The sequence below is a fragment of the Populus nigra genome, chromosome 4 (genome assembly GCF_951802175.1).
Source record: "Populus nigra chromosome 4, ddPopNigr1.1, whole genome shotgun sequence".
Classification (NCBI taxonomy): domain Eukaryota; kingdom Viridiplantae; phylum Streptophyta; class Magnoliopsida; order Malpighiales; family Salicaceae; genus Populus; species Populus nigra.
The window spans coordinates 1,803,667-1,820,966 of record NC_084855.1 but is presented as its reverse complement, the minus strand read 5'-3'; the positions used below and the strand labels follow the sequence as shown (position 1 = coordinate 1,820,966).

General features: G+C 31.8%; 2 protein-coding genes across 3 annotated transcripts; one reads left to right on the top strand and one right to left on the bottom strand.

Moving 5' to 3' along the window:
- Window positions 1-6,794: 6,794 nt before the first annotated feature.
- On the top strand, window positions 6,795-10,210 carry LOC133691519 (aldehyde oxidase GLOX-like). Of its 2 annotated transcripts, XR_009841702.1 has the most exons (3): window positions 6,800-8,641; window positions 8,864-9,028; window positions 9,868-10,003. XR_009841702.1 is itself a non-coding variant. In XM_062112057.1 (2 exons), the coding sequence occupies exons 1-2, from the start codon at window positions 6,972-6,974 to the stop codon at window positions 9,998-10,000; spliced, it is 1,803 nt and encodes a 600-aa protein (XP_061968041.1). In that variant the 5' UTR covers window positions 6,795-6,971; the 3' UTR covers window positions 10,001-10,210. The 2 variants fall into 2 exon arrangements, 1 of the variants encoding a protein (XP_061968041.1); XM_062112057.1 differs by lacking the exon at window positions 8,864-9,028 and having other exon boundaries at window positions 6,795-8,641; window positions 9,868-10,210.
- A 1,555-nt stretch (window positions 10,211-11,765) lies between these two features.
- Window positions 11,766-12,769, bottom strand: LOC133690767 (histone H3.3). The gene is made up of 4 exons (XM_062111031.1): window positions 12,610-12,769; window positions 12,369-12,445; window positions 12,200-12,290; window positions 11,766-12,107 (listed from the first exon to the last, which is right to left on the bottom strand). Exons 1-4 carry the CDS (start codon window positions 12,679-12,681, stop codon window positions 11,937-11,939), a joined length of 411 nt encoding a protein of 136 aa, XP_061967015.1. The 5' UTR covers window positions 12,682-12,769; the 3' UTR covers window positions 11,766-11,936.
- Between the last annotated feature and the right edge of the window lie 4,531 nt (window positions 12,770-17,300).

The following is a 17,300-nucleotide window of genomic DNA, read 5'->3' as shown; positions in this document are numbered from 1 at the left end:
AACGTGCTTGCTTGTCTGCTGCTGGACTGTAGTGTATCCTTCAATTATGATATAGCTTTTTATCTAATTTGTTTAGTAACGGGGCAAGCAAATAATACACGATACATACACATCAAAATATTTGAAAATATTAATTTAAAAATATTTTAATTATTTTCAAAAATATTTATCACATGTGAAAACAAATAAGTACGAGATTCAATAGATTGCTGGCAGCAGAGTCAAACAGATTGACAACATCGATCGACCTTCCACTTCTTTTCTGCCAATCCTTGGTAGATAACACGTCGAGGATTGCAAACCAACTGAAATGTTGCCAACAACGTAGCCATTGGCCAGCAAGGAGCTGCAAATTATCGCCTTCAAATCAAGAAGCTATCTAATCCTGATTAGACACCGATTTTGAAAGGGAAGCAAATTATAGCCTCATGTTTATGTTCACTTTGTTTGATTAATCTTATATTAATAAAAAAATATCCCATGAGGAATTTGTCAGTGTATGCTTTGAGGGGATCAAAATGTCCACGCGTTCAAAGAAACAGGTGATCAAGGGGGCCAAGCAGATTTGGGAGAGATATAATCCAATCAAGCAACGTACGTGCAGCATTGAATTTGATTCACATGCTTGCATGATAATTGAGAGAGATGTGAGAAGAACAATCAATGGCTTACTTGATAATTGAGGCTGTCGTGAAAAGAACAGCTAATGTATTTTAGTCAGATTAGAAATGAATAAGCTAGGAAGATGTTGGCATATAATGGGATTTTTTTATTATTATTGAAAAGAAATCCCTTCAAAGTAAAATGAAAAATAATATCCCTTTAACTATCATTTATCACAAGGTTAGCAAAATTATTGAGAAAATAGTATTTACAAATAATATCTGGATTTTGATGAACCTCGAATTTAATTTTTTCTTTTATTGTTTATCTATTTTTCTAAAAAAAATTAGACTCGGAAAACAATTACTCATATTTATTTCTCTAACATTATACAATTTCTTAATATAAATAAATAAATAAATATAAAAAGAGTTTAACGAACTACTAAATCCAAACTATACATTTAGGGGTGACTGGTTTTTTCCCTGCCTCTTGTTAAATAATTATAAATTTTAGCTCCTTTTAAATTAAAATCTTTTTCTAATTTCATCTTCAAACCTGATATCCTGGATCCGCACCTTCACATGTGTGTGTGTATGCCGCATTTTTTCTTAACCTTTTTTTTATTATTATAAAAGTCAAACCGGTGTAAACTTATGAATTAGTGTGGAGATCTTGGAGCAGTAGTGTTAAGATTTGCAGTCCTTTTTACTTTATTAATTCTGTCTGCAAATGTTTCAGGAAAACAAGTTTGTCTGCAGCTGCAAGAAGCATAAATCAGAAAGAAAAAAAAAACGAAGAGATACCTTAGTTAGCTAAAAGACCACCTCGTCAAGGATGGAGGAGCTCGTGTTCTTTACAGATTGTCATTACAGCTAGGCTAGCAATGCACCGAAAGAGATTCGACAAGCCTTTGATAAATACACTTGCATAAAGGGAAACTTTCCACCCAGATCATTCCTTCATTTCTTGGTCGACAAGTTTTGGTCTCCATTTACTTAGTCGAAGGACCCATGGATTTTGGGAACCAATTCTATTTCGCAAGAATAGGACCGCATGTGGGATCGAATCTGACAAGCAAGCAAATTTATACTTGTCAGCTTCAGTACGGGTTTTAATCCGGAAAAAATCCGAGTTAACGAGTAATCGAATCAGCTCACAACCTTGATGGATAATTCTTTTTATCAAAATAAAATTATTTTTTTATATTAAAAAAATATTAATTAAACACACATTTTCTCGAAAAAATAGCTGTAGGATGAAAAATAAAAAATAAAAATAAATATTTAAAAAAAATGATTAAAAATAAACTAGACATGTAATGTGACAAGTTATTTAGGTAATGTTTGAGAGTATGGTAGCGGTTGTTTTTTATAGTATTTCTTGCTCGGAAATACATGAAAATGATATTTTTTAAAAAACATTATTTCTTACATTATCACATTAAAAAAACTAATTTCAAGAAAAAAAATAAAAAAAAATCATGAAATATAGTTCCAACAGTGGCCCTAAAAAATCAATAAAGTTTATATCTTAAAGTGTACTGTGAAATGTGAATTATTAAACATGCGTTTTCGTGCTTAGAAGAGGTTTTGGGATTGGAGTAGAATGTGTTTTTTAAAATATATTTTCAGTTAAAAATATATTAAAATGAAATTATTTTTATTTTTATTTTTAATAACAAAATCATTAGAAAATATTATAATTTTTTTTTCAAGTCAAAAGTATTTTTAAAAAATATCTAAAAATATAAGAAAAATCCATGAGAAACGCCTTAAAATCTTCAGTAAAACGCAACTGATCACTGGCTCCATGATTCATGTGGATCGAAATCCAAAAGGTCAGACATACATGCCCACGGTACAATCTGTTTTTCATTTAGAGCACCTGCACTCCATAAATCAACGAGAAACTAACCAAAGACCCATCACCACAGAAGGAACAAAAACAAGGTTAATTTCCTAGCATGCAAATAAAAATGCTTCGTCTTGCGATTTGTCGGGGTGTTTTAGTGTCCGTTTAAAAACATAATTAAAACATGTTTTTTAAAAAATTAATTTTTTATATTTTTAAACCTTTTTAATATATTAATGTCAAAAATAATTCTTAAAAAATAAAAAAAATATTATTTTAATATATTTTTAGGTGAAAAACACTTTGAAAAATAATCGTTACCACACCCCAAACACCCTCTTAATATATATATATATATATATATATATATATATATATATATATATATATATATATATATATATATATATATATATATAAAGACAGGTCGATAATTTACATGAAAGAAAACATTGAGATTTTTTAACATCGGCCAAAATCTGGAAGAACAAGCTAAGGTTGAAATTTAAGATATCTTTTAAACCTAAAATTTACCATCATTAATTATAAAAACTGATGACAATAATCAAACTTGAAACATTATAAATAAATAAATCCTTTTTTTATCATCTAAATCAGCTAATGATAGAAGATTACCAGCGAATATTACCAGAATCATCAAGCGTTTTGACTGATTTACCTTATCCTTTGTTTTCCTTTACCATCCCTTTTGTTTCCTTTACCTTCTAGAGGAAAAACAATTCGGACATGGAAAGCACCCCTGCTATTGTTCGATGTAATCAAGAACACGACTCTTTTCTTATTCTTCGGATCTTGATAAAAAAAAATACGACTTTGAAATGGAAAGGCCAACAAATAATACGTACGGATATGTATTGTACACGTATGAAAAGGGCCAGCGTTAGAGTTTTTTTCCCTAGAATTATGCCTTTGAGGTTGTTAAAATATTATCTTAAAGTATAATTTTGCTGGAAATTTTATATTAATTTAGATGTAAATCCTAGAAATAGATGGAATTTAGAAGGAGAGGGAGAAAGAAGATAGAGTTAAAACCTTTAAGGCAAATCTTAATAATTTTTATCTAACTATATAGACCGCATCAATTTTATCACCAAATAATTTTTTATATCAGTTTTATTTCTAATTTTTTTTTAAAAAATCAATTAAGGACTTTTATCCATTTTCAAGACTTTTCGTTCAAATTTTACTTTTTATTAGCAAAAAACAATGCTATTTTATGGGAAAAATAATATTTTGAGAATAAAATCATTATAAACAATAGTTTGGGTGTAAAATTAAGACTATGACAATAGTTTGAGGATATATATATATTTGAGGTTTGCTTAAAAATCTATTCAAGAGATCGACTAGATGTAAATATTCCATTATGATTTTCCTTAAAACCATAGATTAATAAATATGGGCAATTATCCCTTCATCAAACTAAAACTCCTATACCATTAATTTTAATTTTATCTCCAAATAACTTTTTGTATCAATTTTATCTCTAAACTTTTTTAAAAAATAATTAATTAAGGACTTTTTCCCATTTCTATCAAAATTTTATTTTTTTTAGCAAAAAACAATGTCCATTGAGTATTTATAATAGAAGTTCTTAATTATCGAGAAATAAAAACAGTTTAAAGCTAAAAATATTTTAAAAAATAGTTTTGATCTAATTAAAATCAAGACTAGGACAATATCCTGATGACATTTTGAGACTTGGTGTAAATATTCTATTATAGTTTTCTCTCATCTTCGTGCCGTATCGGTCTGTCACGTATGAAAATGAAACTCGTAACTATAGAATAAATATCGGCAATTATCAATCTGAAACTTGTATTATTCGCCGTCAAGCCTTGTTCTTTATGATGAAGGACAAGACTTTGAAATAAAATATTCAACAAGAAATGTTCGTATTTATTATTGAAATTAAAAGGGGCAAAAGAGAAGCCATCAGGCTGTTGGAAATTAGAATATTAAATACACAGTTTAGGAACATACGAAAAGAATATAATACTTCCATATCATCAAGGACGTCAAACAAAGAGTAAAGTAATATGATAACTTGGAATAAGGGATTTATTTCCCTGTAATTTCAAGTTTAAATTCTGTAATTATCAATATAATAATTATTAGAAAGTTACAAGATTATTAACTTTAAAATTTATAAAATTTATTCAAACACTTACATTAATAAAATAAAAAAAAAAGTAAAGTATGCACAGGCAATTCCACAGCTACAAACAAAAGAGACTGCCTCCTTGATCACTGCACATTGATACCGTAGCAGCCTTCCCCTGGCCTGTTATCGAGATAAAATGAACACAAAGAAGAGGCACGTTCATGAAGCGAATTCTATACACTTAGAAAAAAGAATTTGCTGCGAAGAAACGATCGAGATTTGCTGGAAAAAAGAATGGTGAAAAGGCAAGAGAGATACCATTCGATAGTTGCTGTTTCTGCTCAAAGCACCTTTCCTGCACGAGTGTTACCAGTTCAAAGCTTTAAAAAAACTTCTTGAGGCAGTCTTCGAGCGCGTGGACCCAGTTCGGATCACTTGAGAAAGATGGGTCGGAAGAATCATTTATTTATATGGGGGATTTCGACAACTCTTATTTAAAGTTTATTTTGTCACAAATCACACTCGAATCTCAATCCAAACAACTAAGCAACTTTCATCATCTCATGACATCAATTCAATTTAGAAATTTTATAAAGGCCAGACAGATAGTAGTTAATGTTTTCCCACTGAAAACGAAATGAAGTTTATTAATGTTCGACTTTTAGGACGAGGATAGGCCATGATTGGAGTCGACAAAGGTTCACTACGAGCATATTGGTCAGACCCGGCTCGGGTCTAACTTGGAAAAATGCTTGTATTATTACATGTGAATTATATTTATCATAAGAATATCATGATATTTAAAAAAAAAAACACTTTATTCATGCAAAGATTTTGATTAATTTTAGCAAGATCAACATAGTTGAACTAAATTTAATTGGGTCAATATCTTATATAGTTCAAATTAAAATCTAATTCTAATCAAGTTTTAAATTATAAGTTTTCTGGATTAACTTATCATTTCAATCAAGTTTAATAATTAATAGATCAATGTATTTCATGCTATAAACTTTTTTTTTATATATAAAGTCCATTACTAGAAGGGACCAAGAGAAAGGAAGTTCATTATAGAAGCTCATCAAAAACCAAATCTAATCCCCCTTCTATTTATACTCACAACATGAAGGTCTGACAAAATATCATGCCCACTCCCCCTTCTATTTATACTCACAATTGAAAATAACATGTGCTAATATCATTTTACATGAATAAAACCTTGTAAATTAAATTATAAAAGATATGCAAAAGTAAATACATCTCTATTAATTCCAAATGAAAACTAATATTTAAAAAATAATCCTCTTTTTTTCCTTACAGAAACCCTATTATTTTTTTAAAAATTAATATAGTTTGATCCCGTACACTGAATCTAATTAATGCTAATTGAAACTCATGACAATGTATTTAAGAAGAGCACCCTACTATCTATTAGGGTTGTATGTTATACTCCCTACTTTTTCTATTTTTTTTCTTAAAAAATTATTATAGGATTAAAACATTCAAGTATTTTTCTAAATATTATCTATTAAAGTTCATTTTGAGAGGGATAATGTATTTTTAAAAAATAGAAATAAAAAAAATAATGATATAACAAATCAATATTCAAAGACCTTAATCTTTATGAAAACTAAAATACGACAATATCTCTATCCCAAGAAATTATTGACTTTCTATTTTTTTTTCAAAAATTATCACATGGTCAAAACATTAAATATTTTACTGAAATACTACTGATTAAAGCTCATTAAAAATTATCATATGGTTAGAACATTAAGTATTTTCCTAAAATTAATACTAATGATTAAACTTCATTTTACGAGAGATAATATATTTTAGAAAAAATGATTTAAAAATGGTGACATGACATATCAGTTAATAACCATCGTAAATTAAGAAAAATTAATGACAATATCTCGTCTTTAAGAGATTTGTAACTTTCTATTTTCGTGGATCTCAAATTTTTTTTTCCCTAAAATACACCTGATTAAAGCCCATTCCACTACCACTAGAAAAAAAAAATAGAAACATATGTACGAATAAAAATTATGATACCATATATTAATTAATTAATTAATTACATTCTTATAATATATGTGTAAATTCATGACAATCTGTTATCTTTCACCGCTTGCCTCTTCAATTCAGGTCCGATCCCAAATACACCCTTCTGCTCATCTCCAACTCGATCAAAAGTGGGGTATCTTGGCTTTCAAACAAACTCATCGTTTTCACTGAACAGATTACCACCAGAATCATATCCCACGCGATATCAAAGCGTGTGGTAACTGGTAATCTCTCAGTTCAGTCCAGGTCCAGACAACCTTATTATTTATAAAAACACCCCACATCCGACCAAACCATCATAACTCATCACCACAGACAAAAAAACATGTCCCAGCCATCAATGCCTCGTTATACCTCGATAATTTTCTTCCTCTTCTTGCAACTGTTCTTTGCTGCTCAACCATGCCACCGGACAGTGACCTACGCTGCTGGCGGCGGCCTGTGGCAACTCTTGCAAAATAGCATTGGCATAACAGCGATGCATATGCAACTACTCAGCAATGACCGTGTAGTAATCTATGATCGAACTGACTTTGGCAGGTCGAATCTTTCATTACCAGATGGAAAATGTCGGAATGATTCAAGTGAATTAGTTATCAAATATGACTGTACTGCTCATTCTGTTGAGTATGATGTTTTGGCTAATAGATTCAGGCCACTTATGGTCCAAAGTGATGTTTGGTGTTCTTCAGGGGCTGTGGTCCCTGATGGGAGGCTGATTCAAACCGGAGGTTTCAATGATGGTGAACGTAAGGTCAGGATTTTTTCTCCATGCAATGGGGCTGATTGTGATTGGGAAGAAGTTGGTGATGGTCTTAAGGCAAAAAGATGGTACGCTACCAGTCATATACTGCCAGATGGTAGGCAAATTATTATTGGTGGCAGAAGGCAGTTCAATTATGAATTTTATCCAAAAAGTTCTGCCCCGAATGTTTACAGTTTGCCATTTCTGATGGAAACTAATGATCGTGGCATAGAGAACAACTTATATCCATTTGTTTTTCTCAATGGTGATGGGAATTTATTCATTTTCGCCAATAACCGAGCTATACTGTTCGATCACAAGACTAATAAGGTGGTGAAGACTTATCCCGCAATACCTGGAGGTGATCCACGAAGCTATCCAAGCACAGGCTCGGCAGTGTTGCTTCCATTGAAGAATTTACAGGCTTCAACTATTGAAGCTGAGGTTTTGGTGTGTGGGGGTGCACCAAAAGGGTCTTTTGCTAAGGTGGAAAATGGTACTTTCGTGCAAGCTTTGGATACTTGTGCCCGGATCAAGATAAACGACCCTAATCCACGATGGGTAATGGAAACTATGCCTACAGCTAGAGTCATGGGCGATATGACATTGCTTCCAAACGGCAATGTCTTGATCATAAATGGAGCTGGAGCTGGTACTGCAGGGTGGGAAAAGGGGCGAGATCCGGTCTTGAACCCTGTCCTCTACCGGCCAGACGACGCGTCAGGGTCAAGGTTTGAGTTGCAAAACCCGAGTACAATACCAAGAATGTACCATTCCACAGCAATTTTGCTTCGTGATGGCAGGGTTCTTGTTGGTGGCAGCAATCCCCATATTGGATATGAATTCACCGGGGTCTTATTTCCAACTGAATTGAGCTTAGAAGCATTTTCTCCACCATATTTGGATCCAAATTTTGATGATTTGAGACCAACAATTGTCTCATCATCTGCTTCCGGAGGTAAAAACATTGGCTACGGACAAAAATTGCTGGTAAGGTTCAAAGTCACGAGCAAAATAGTAACAGATATGGTCTCGGTGACAATGGTGGCACCAGCATTCAATACACATTCATTTTCTATGAATCATAGATTGCTGGTGCTAGGGAATGAGAAAGTGACCGTTGTCGGCACTTCAACTTATGACATTCAAGTTATGACACCGCCTTCCGGTGATCTTGCACCCTCAGGTCATTACATGTTATACGTGGTTCATCAAGAGATTCCAAGTGAAGGCCTCTGGGTCAAAATTCTGTGAGTACTGTTCATTAAGAGTTATAGCTAGATTCATAAGCTGGTTTGGCCTTTTTCTTTAATCTGTACACATTTTGAGATAAGATTTGATTAATTGAATCTACACACATATAATTAATTTACAGCATTTTACTATTTTGGCCCCTCCCTTTCTTTGTCTCATGATTAATTTTGTTTTAATATCAATGGATTATACATCGAATAATCCTTTGTGGAAGATAGAAGCGTGAAAGAAAAATATATTCTTGTTAGTATTGAAATGGCAAGGTGGTAAGCAAAAAGCACTCCTCATAGCAGCAGTTACGTATAATATGAATTCCTGACGTGGGAAGGTATAAAGGCGCCTTCGATTCATGAGGAGGGTGAAGCAATGCATCAGCGTGCAAGGTATGTACAATATTGGTTCTGAGAATGTATGAATACGAATAAGATGAGATACTTGTACAACCGTACGTATTCGTTCCTTCGAATTGCATGAGAAAAAAAGGGGGGGAAGACAAGCACTGTTGAGCATAAGAGTATTGAATACAGGAGAGTTTCTTTTTTCTTTTTCCTTCACAAATTAAGGAGAAATTCAAATATGAGATCTTAAAGAGATTTATTGCTAAAAGATACAAGAGTCGTTCGGAGTCAGAACAAAACCATGTTTTGGGCTAATTTGAAAGTTCAATGGGTACAAGCTAGCTAAATGGCAAACCAAAGGCGATGTTATGACTAGGAATTCGTTTGACATTGTTATGTGATATGGTTTGAGATGTTTTATGCATGCTGCAACTTTAAAAATTGTTTGGTTTTCATTGTTTATGCCAATTAGCCATCAACTTACTAAATTACTTCCTTTAATAGAATCTATGCATATCTTGTAGGGAAAGAGGTAATTAACTCGTAACTGAGGAGTTCTTTTATACTAAACAAAACAATATTGCATTATTAGGACAGCATCAGTAGCATCCAGAACAATAATAACAATTAAAAAAAAAGGGGGGGCTAATATGGTTGAGGGGGCAAGGGAGGGGCAAATTTCTGCGGTGTCCTTTCTCTCTTTTATTTTCTCACTTGAAAATGTCCAATCCCTTCTTGTTTCTTAATGTATTTTCTAACCTCTCTCTCTCTCTCAGTCACATGCATGTTGTTTTGATCTGTTTTTATTATTTAAATCTTGACATTCTGATTCCAATGATATTAAGGTAGCTGAGTTGTCTTTATTACATTGATGTCTTCTCCAGTTGTAACTTTCATTTTGCTGGCGATATCTGCACCGATAGGACAAGATCACAGGCTTTGTTCATACAGGTCTTAGATTTGCTGTTAAGGAATCACGCGAAGGAAGGGACAATCAGCCATTATCTAATCAGCTAGCCTTACAAATCGTTTTATTTGAGAAAAATTGAAAAATGCTTAACACGGTGCGAGAAAATATGATGTTTTACCGATCCCTATATGTTGGATTTTTCTATCAGTTTGGCTTTTCTTGGTTGAATTCGACTCGATCATTTCTTCTCTTTCACAACGTATTGCAAATGAAAATTTTCTATAAAAGGAAATGCGACAGAGTTATTCATTTGGTTATTTGGTACATACTATATGATGTTAAAATTTCACTGTGAAAGCTTGACTTTTCAACTAAAGAACAAGGTTCAAGTGCTCCGACTAGAAGTCTGTTCAAACTAAACTTCAAGCCCGCTTGCGATCTAATGTAAATGTGCAACTGCCCTCATAATGCCAAGAGCAACCATCAAGAAGTTTTTGTCATAAGAACTTCTGGAATCGAGTGGTCCTGCTACAGAAGAGAACAGTTATCATCTTGCTGATTATAGTCCCGCCACCAGTGAGAAATTCAATGCGGCATGCACAACAGTACAAAAATGTGCAAAAGAATCAAAAACGAAAGAACAGCGACAGTTGGTGGAATTAAAGTGAATCGTCGCACGAGCCATGCAATGCAAACTCATGCTGGGATAGGTTCTAGTGGATGGCTAAATATGCCATTCACGTGAATCAAAGGATTTTTGATATAAAGAAGACAAGCAATTGACAGGACGGGGTTATTATGCGTCCAAAAGAGAGTCCATAGCTGTTGAAGATAAGCATGCTGGAGAGTGGATGTTAGTGGAGTTAGTGTGTCACGGGATTTCAGGACCTGATTCCAAAAGTTCACGGGCAGGTCTGCCGATAAAAAGATTGCAGTCCATCTTCAATATTATATTGCTGCTCGGCAAAACGGAATGAGTAAGTGAAAAGTAAAAACAAACACCGCCCGCCTTCATCAACCAAATCATTCTCCGCTCGGCTACTACGCAGATAGAAAGATAAAATCCCAACACCTAAATGAAAAAAAGCTGTGAGCTCATACTGGCCATGGGCCAACCTCATTGGAAGTCCATCTAATTTACATAGGCCTAACATCGAGCCTCCTTTCAAAATGGACTCACCAGGCCTTAGCTTTAATCGACCTGGTTCGCCAACGAATTCTAAATCGGTAACGTGATCAGAGAGGCGCGGCAATGGAGAATTGGTGACACAGAAGTTGGGTATTGCAAAGGATGGAAGGCGAGACCACGAACTGTGTTCTCAGGCTCTCTAAAATCCAATGCTTCCATAAATTGTTGGAAGACTTTCAAACATAAAATTTCTCTACAATAAGTCCATCCGCATCCCGTTTCGGTATCGGACTGGACCACCTTTCATCTACTGAAACCTTGGGGGTTTAATCCCGAGCCGTAATGGAGGCTTCCAATCATTATTTTAAGAAGGACGTCCTCCTTGACTCTGGAAAATCAGTTCCTCTACAGGTTTAATATGACGGCGCAGTGCATTATGTCCTGACGGGCATGGCAAGGCCGAGGAAAACCCTTGCCAATTCCTGGCAGATTACATTGCTAATAGAGCAGCACTAGCAGACTATAATTTTACACTCTAAATCATCTGTCCGATCAAAATGTTGGGTTCAAATTTCTGCCTCATCATATTTTATGCTGGCTATGTAGTGTAACAGATCCTCAGCTTAACACAAGCAAGTTCAACAAACAAACACTTTAGAAATGGCAAATACATTAGGAATTTAGGAGGACCAACCACTCCAGACAGCAGCATAACTAACTATCATGAACAACACCCAACAATATAAAAGAACCCAAATTAAAGGTCGAATTCACATAAAAACTTGTCCGCTGTACTTCAATTAACCTTTCCACAATAGTTTAATAGTATCGAAACCCTTCATTGAATTGAAGCTACAGAACCTACACTAATTGTATCAAATCCAATGAACTAATGCATCCAATCAGGGAAAAACTTAAGCCCGTTCACCGCGGATTCGCCTAGCGAGCTGGATATCCTTAGGCATGATGGTGACTCTCTTAGCATGAATAGCACACAAGTTGGTGTCCTCAAACAGACCTACAAGATAAGCCTCGGCAGCCTCCTGAAGTGCAAGCACAGCGTGGCTCTGGAACCTCAAATCAGTCTGCCAGAACAAACAAACACATAAAAACCAATCACCAGGTGCACAAATTACTTAGATAAAATCAATTAAACCACTTAAATCAGTAACAATACCTTGAAGTCTTGAGCGATTTCACGAACAAGGCGCTGGAATGGCAACTTGCGGATCAAAAGCTCAGTGCTCTTTTGGTACTTTCGGATTTCACTGTTATGGAAAGAAAGTTGCAGTTAGGGTTTCACAGAGATGAGATACGAAACAATAAAAAAATTAGGGAAACGTTACCGTAGAGCAACAGTTCCAGGGCGATAACGGTGAGGCTTCTTGACTCCTCCAGTAGTAGGAGCAGATTTCCTTGCCGCCTGTATGACATCAATTAATTACCATTAATCGAGCAAATTAGGGACATGGCAATTAAAATTAAATCGTGAAACCCTAGGTTTGGAAAGAAGGATACTGCATGGACTAATCAAGAGCATGATTTTAATGATAATTAAAAACCAAGGGAAACCCTAATGATACGTACCTTGGTGGCGAGCTGCTTCCTCGGAGCCTTACCGCCGGTTGATTTGCGAGCAGTTTGCTTTGTACGAGCCATTTTCTTTCGAAATCGCGAGGGATGAAAAAATTTGCCGTTTGACTTGGTGACGAATGCACAGGATTGGATTTATATAGTGGCAAAATGGAGAATTAAAACTAGACGAACGGCTGTGATTTGTTTATCTTATTAATCGACGAGGATCACCAAAAGCGAAATAGTTAATTTGATTGGTTGTGGTTTGCAAAAGACGATTGCCAGCGTGGACGAGTTGTGTTTCTTTTGTGAGATAAAACCCAATGATTCAGCTTAAACCATGTCGAAGAATTAGATTGTTCGCCAGTGGTAAGCAAGGTTGAATTTCGTTTCGGTAGGTGTTTTATTTTTTTAATTAGAATAAAATATTTTAGTTTTAAAGTGTTTTGGCGTGCTGTTTTAGGGTTGTACTGTTCATATATATATATATTCAACAAACATAATTTAAATTCAAGATAAATTAATTATAAATTATACAATACAAACACAATGCCAAACAAATATAATTTCAAAATTTAAAATATTTCTAAATAGTCAAGATTAAATAGATCTTTAACTTAAAGTAATTCAACTTCAACAAAATATCAAAATATTATAAAAGTAAAATGTTTTAACACAAATATTTTAAATATAAAGTTAGATCAATGTTATTAAGGCTAATAAAATCTAAAGCATCCCTTGTTTTGCTCAAATTCGTACAAAGTATAAACATGGAAAAAACAACATGAATATAAACCATATATATTAGTGATAAATCTAATTTTAAAAAATTAATATCATTGTTAATGAAAATAGTAATTATAATTTTCAATGTTATTATTAATATCATTGTTATAGAAAATATAATAAAAAAAGAGCTTTTTATAATTGGGTGGTTTAATTAATTAAATTGAATAAGGTTCAATTTGATTCAATGGCTTTTCAAGAGCGGAACGGAACATGTGGAATGGAACCGGAACGTTTCGGGCGGAATTTAGCCGAAAAATCCGGAACGGACCGAGATTTAAAATGAGATGAAATTTGTTCCGTTTTGTTTCGTTTTTTGAATTGGTATGGAATGTTTCGGCCATTCCGGGCGGAACGGAACGGAATTGACAACCTTGGTGCTAAGCCGCGATTTTCATCAAATTTTTTTGAATACATGAAAAAAAAAAAATCAATGTTGCTAATATTTTTTTAAAAAAATAATTATAAAAACTAAATTAAAATGACTTGACTATCGTGATAAACTCAAAAACAGACGGGTAAAAACATGTTTGTTTTATAAAAAATTAAAATAATATTTTTAAAAATAATATTAAAATGATAAAATATTGGATTAATACACGTTAATCTGGGTTAATTTACTAAATCTGCTATTTGAATTATGAAATCATGATAATCTCATTTGAAGTAAATCAAAATAAATTATAAAACGTAATTTTCAATCAACTTGATATTAAATAATACAATTGAAAAAAAAATGGCATCAGTTAATTTATAAAGCATATGACTCGAGTCATGAAATTAAAATAATATTATAAAAAGTAAATAAAAAAATAATTTGAGTTAACTTGTCATACCCGCGATCAAGATCACAAGATAACCCCATAAAAAATAATTTGAGACAAATTATAAAATATAATTTTCAATAAACTCATTATTTAATGTTGAAATTGAAAAACAAATCAATATAAAAACAAGACATAGTAAAACTATCTTAATTTACACGAGTTAACTCGCAAAACACATGTCTCGAATTATAAGACCAGGATAACCTCATAGAATATAAACCAAAATAAATCATGAAGTCTAATTCATAACAAACCCAATATTAGATGGTAAAATTAAAAAACAATTAACTAAAAAGAGACAAAAAAAAATTCAAGTCAACCAGACCAACCCGTTAAACTTGTAGCTTAAGTAATGAGATTGAGACAATCTTGTAAAAAACAAATAAAAAAATCATAATATCTAATTTTCAATCAACTTAATATTAAAAAAATAATAATTAAAATAAGAAAACTTAAATTAACTGAGTTGGTCAATTAATCTCGTCATACGAGTTACGAAACTAAATTATTTTATAAAAATAAATCACAATAAATTTTAAAATTAGTATTTAATAAATTAAATATTAAAATATAAAAATTGAGATAAATATAGATTAAAAGAAAACCTCTTCCTTAATAGTATTATGTGAAATGACGAGTAATAAAATCAATACCTCTTTTCCTTCATACTAAAAATTTGAAACAACTTGCTGTATACCAGTTTTTAAAACGACATCATTGCTACGATACTATAACTGTATTAATCCCAGGTTAATTTTAGTTTTTACTGTCCCCTAAATTATAATTTGCCCAGAACCCGACTCAGCTTATTTCTATCATATACGTGTTTCGTGTTATTACTCCTGTAAAAATATAATAAATTATTGTTTTATATGTATATATATTTTTATTTTTTAATATTATTATAAAAAAATAATAAAAGAATATAATAAATATTAACATAAGACTTTTTAAATAAAAAATATTTTTTAAAATATTTTTTTTAAAAAAAGCTAAACCAAATAGTTTTATAATAAGTACTTTTAGTTGAGGTTGATTTGGAAAAATATATATTTGGTTAAAATTGTGGTTAAAATTGAGGATGAATAAAAAATACTTTAATATTTTTGGTTAAGAATATTTTTAAATTGAGAATATTAAATAATTTTAAAAAATATATATTAATATTAATATTAATGGTTTTTAGTTTAAATATTATAGATTTAACTATTGCTACTGCTATTATATTATGAAATAAATAATACTTTATATAAAATATTTTTTATTGTTCCATTAAACTATCTACAATTCCATCATGCGTGAAATACATCCGAAAAGAACTACAGTTTTCACAATTTTTTTAAGAGCGCAACAACATCAGGTAAAATATAATCAGGAACAAAATTGGGATTGCGATCAAATTTCTACAAAAGCTATGTCATTAAGCGATCCTCGTCTAATTTATAAAATGTCATTGAATAATGTTTAACACTAGTTTTTCAAATAAAACATAATTAAAAATAAAAAATTATTTTATTTTATTTTTATTTTGCCAGGTCAGACCCGGTTCAATGCATTTTTAGCTTTGAACCGGACCCGGATCGGCGGGAACAACGAAGAATGTCTCAACTGTTCACGTGAACAGCGAAGCCATGCTCCACTGTTCAGTGATTCCTTCCCCACAAGGAGCAACAAAGTTATGCTCCTACAAAACCTGCGGCATAACCATATTTTTGATGGGTCCTACCAGCATAAGCTTGTGTTTTTTTCTTAACCAAACGATAATATATATGGCTGCAGGGGAACCTCACCCGCAACCACATTATGAAACGGTATGTTGTAGAAGAACAAATCCAATAATGAACTGATTAACCTCCAACTAGTAGATAATCAAATTCAATAGTGAACTGATTCTTTTGTTTGTTTTTGTGTTTTAAAAGTATTTTGAAAAGTATTTTATTTTTATTTTATTTTATTTTATTTAATATTTTTGAATGTTTTCAGATAATTTTGATATGTTAATATTAAAAATAATTTTTTTAAAAAATAAAATAAAATATCATTTTAATTTATTTAAAAATAAAAAAATATTTTTTAAAATAACCAACAATACATTCCCACATGAATAAAAAATCCAGTAGCGAACTGCAGGGTTTTTATTTTTCCTCCTGATGTTTCCCTTCAACCTTTTTGTCACGTCAAGATGATCGCGGCTGTTTGGCTCTTTTGGGAATTTTTGGCTAAAATTTCCGCTCCCCGTGATGGTCCTGGAGAACGAATTTGTTATCCTGTATGACAAATATCGGTGAGTTTGAAAAAAAAAAGTGGATTTTTTAAAATTCATTTTTTTATTAAGATGAAAAATCAATTTAAACAATAAAAATCAAATAAATTTTAAGGTCATGTCAGATATAAAAACAAATCCAGCCACTCTACGAAGTGTGGTTACGGTTGGTTTTCAAACTTTTTTTTATTTAAAAATATATTAAAATATTTTTTTTTATTTTTTAAAAATTATTTTTAAAATCAGTACAATAAAATAATTTAAAAATATCAAAAAATATTAATTTAAAACAAAAAAATAAAATAAAAAATATTTTTAAAACACAAAAATAACCACACAATTAGACAACATCATGCAGCTGATTTCTCTTTATGGCAGCTGACTGCTGCTTTGTTGCCCCCTTCTGTTTTCCCTTCTTTAGGCAGAAGTTATGTAAGTTTAAAAATGAAAATAAAATAAAATTTAATACAATTTTAAAAAATAATTACTCTCGAAAGATAAAAAATTACTAAAACCTACTGAGTCAGCTTAAACCACATCCTCCATGGAAGAAATTGAAACGACTTACTGTTTACCAGTTTTTTAAACGATATTTTTGCTTTAATATTATGACTGTATTAATACCTAATTAATTTTAGCTTTTGTTGTCTTTTAAATCATAATTAATTTATTCCCAATATATTTGTGTGTTTGATATTACAGTATATAGTGTTCCACGTTTAGATGGTTTAATTTGTAGAACGATTTTGTTTTCTTGCATGACAATTATCAGAGCAATCCCAGTGAATTTAAAGGGCAATGCCACTCTCTCTGTTGTGTGTAAATCC

What these genes read in the sequence shown, in the direction of transcription:
- LOC133691519 (XM_062112057.1), top strand. Translation starts at nt 6,972, where the DNA reads ATGTCCCAGCCATCAATGCCTCGTTATACCTCGATAATTTTCTTCCTC. An exon ending in GGCCTCTGGGTCAAAATTCT is followed by an intron (nt 8,642 to 9,867) that starts GTGAGTACTGTT and finishes TGTCTTCTCCAG; the next exon opens with TTGTAACTTTCATTTTGCTG.
- LOC133690767 (XM_062111031.1), bottom strand. Translation starts at nt 12,681, where the DNA reads ATGGCTCGTACAAAGCAAACTGCTCGCAAATCAACCGGCGGTAAGGCT. An exon ending in CCTGGAACTGTTGCTCTACG is followed by an intron (nt 12,291 to 12,368) that starts GTAACGTTTCCC and finishes TTTCCATAACAG; the next exon opens with TGAAATCCGAAAGTACCAAA. An exon ending in AAATCGCTCAAGACTTCAAG is followed by an intron (nt 12,108 to 12,199) that starts GTATTGTTACTG and finishes TTGTTCTGGCAG; the next exon opens with ACTGATTTGAGGTTCCAGAG.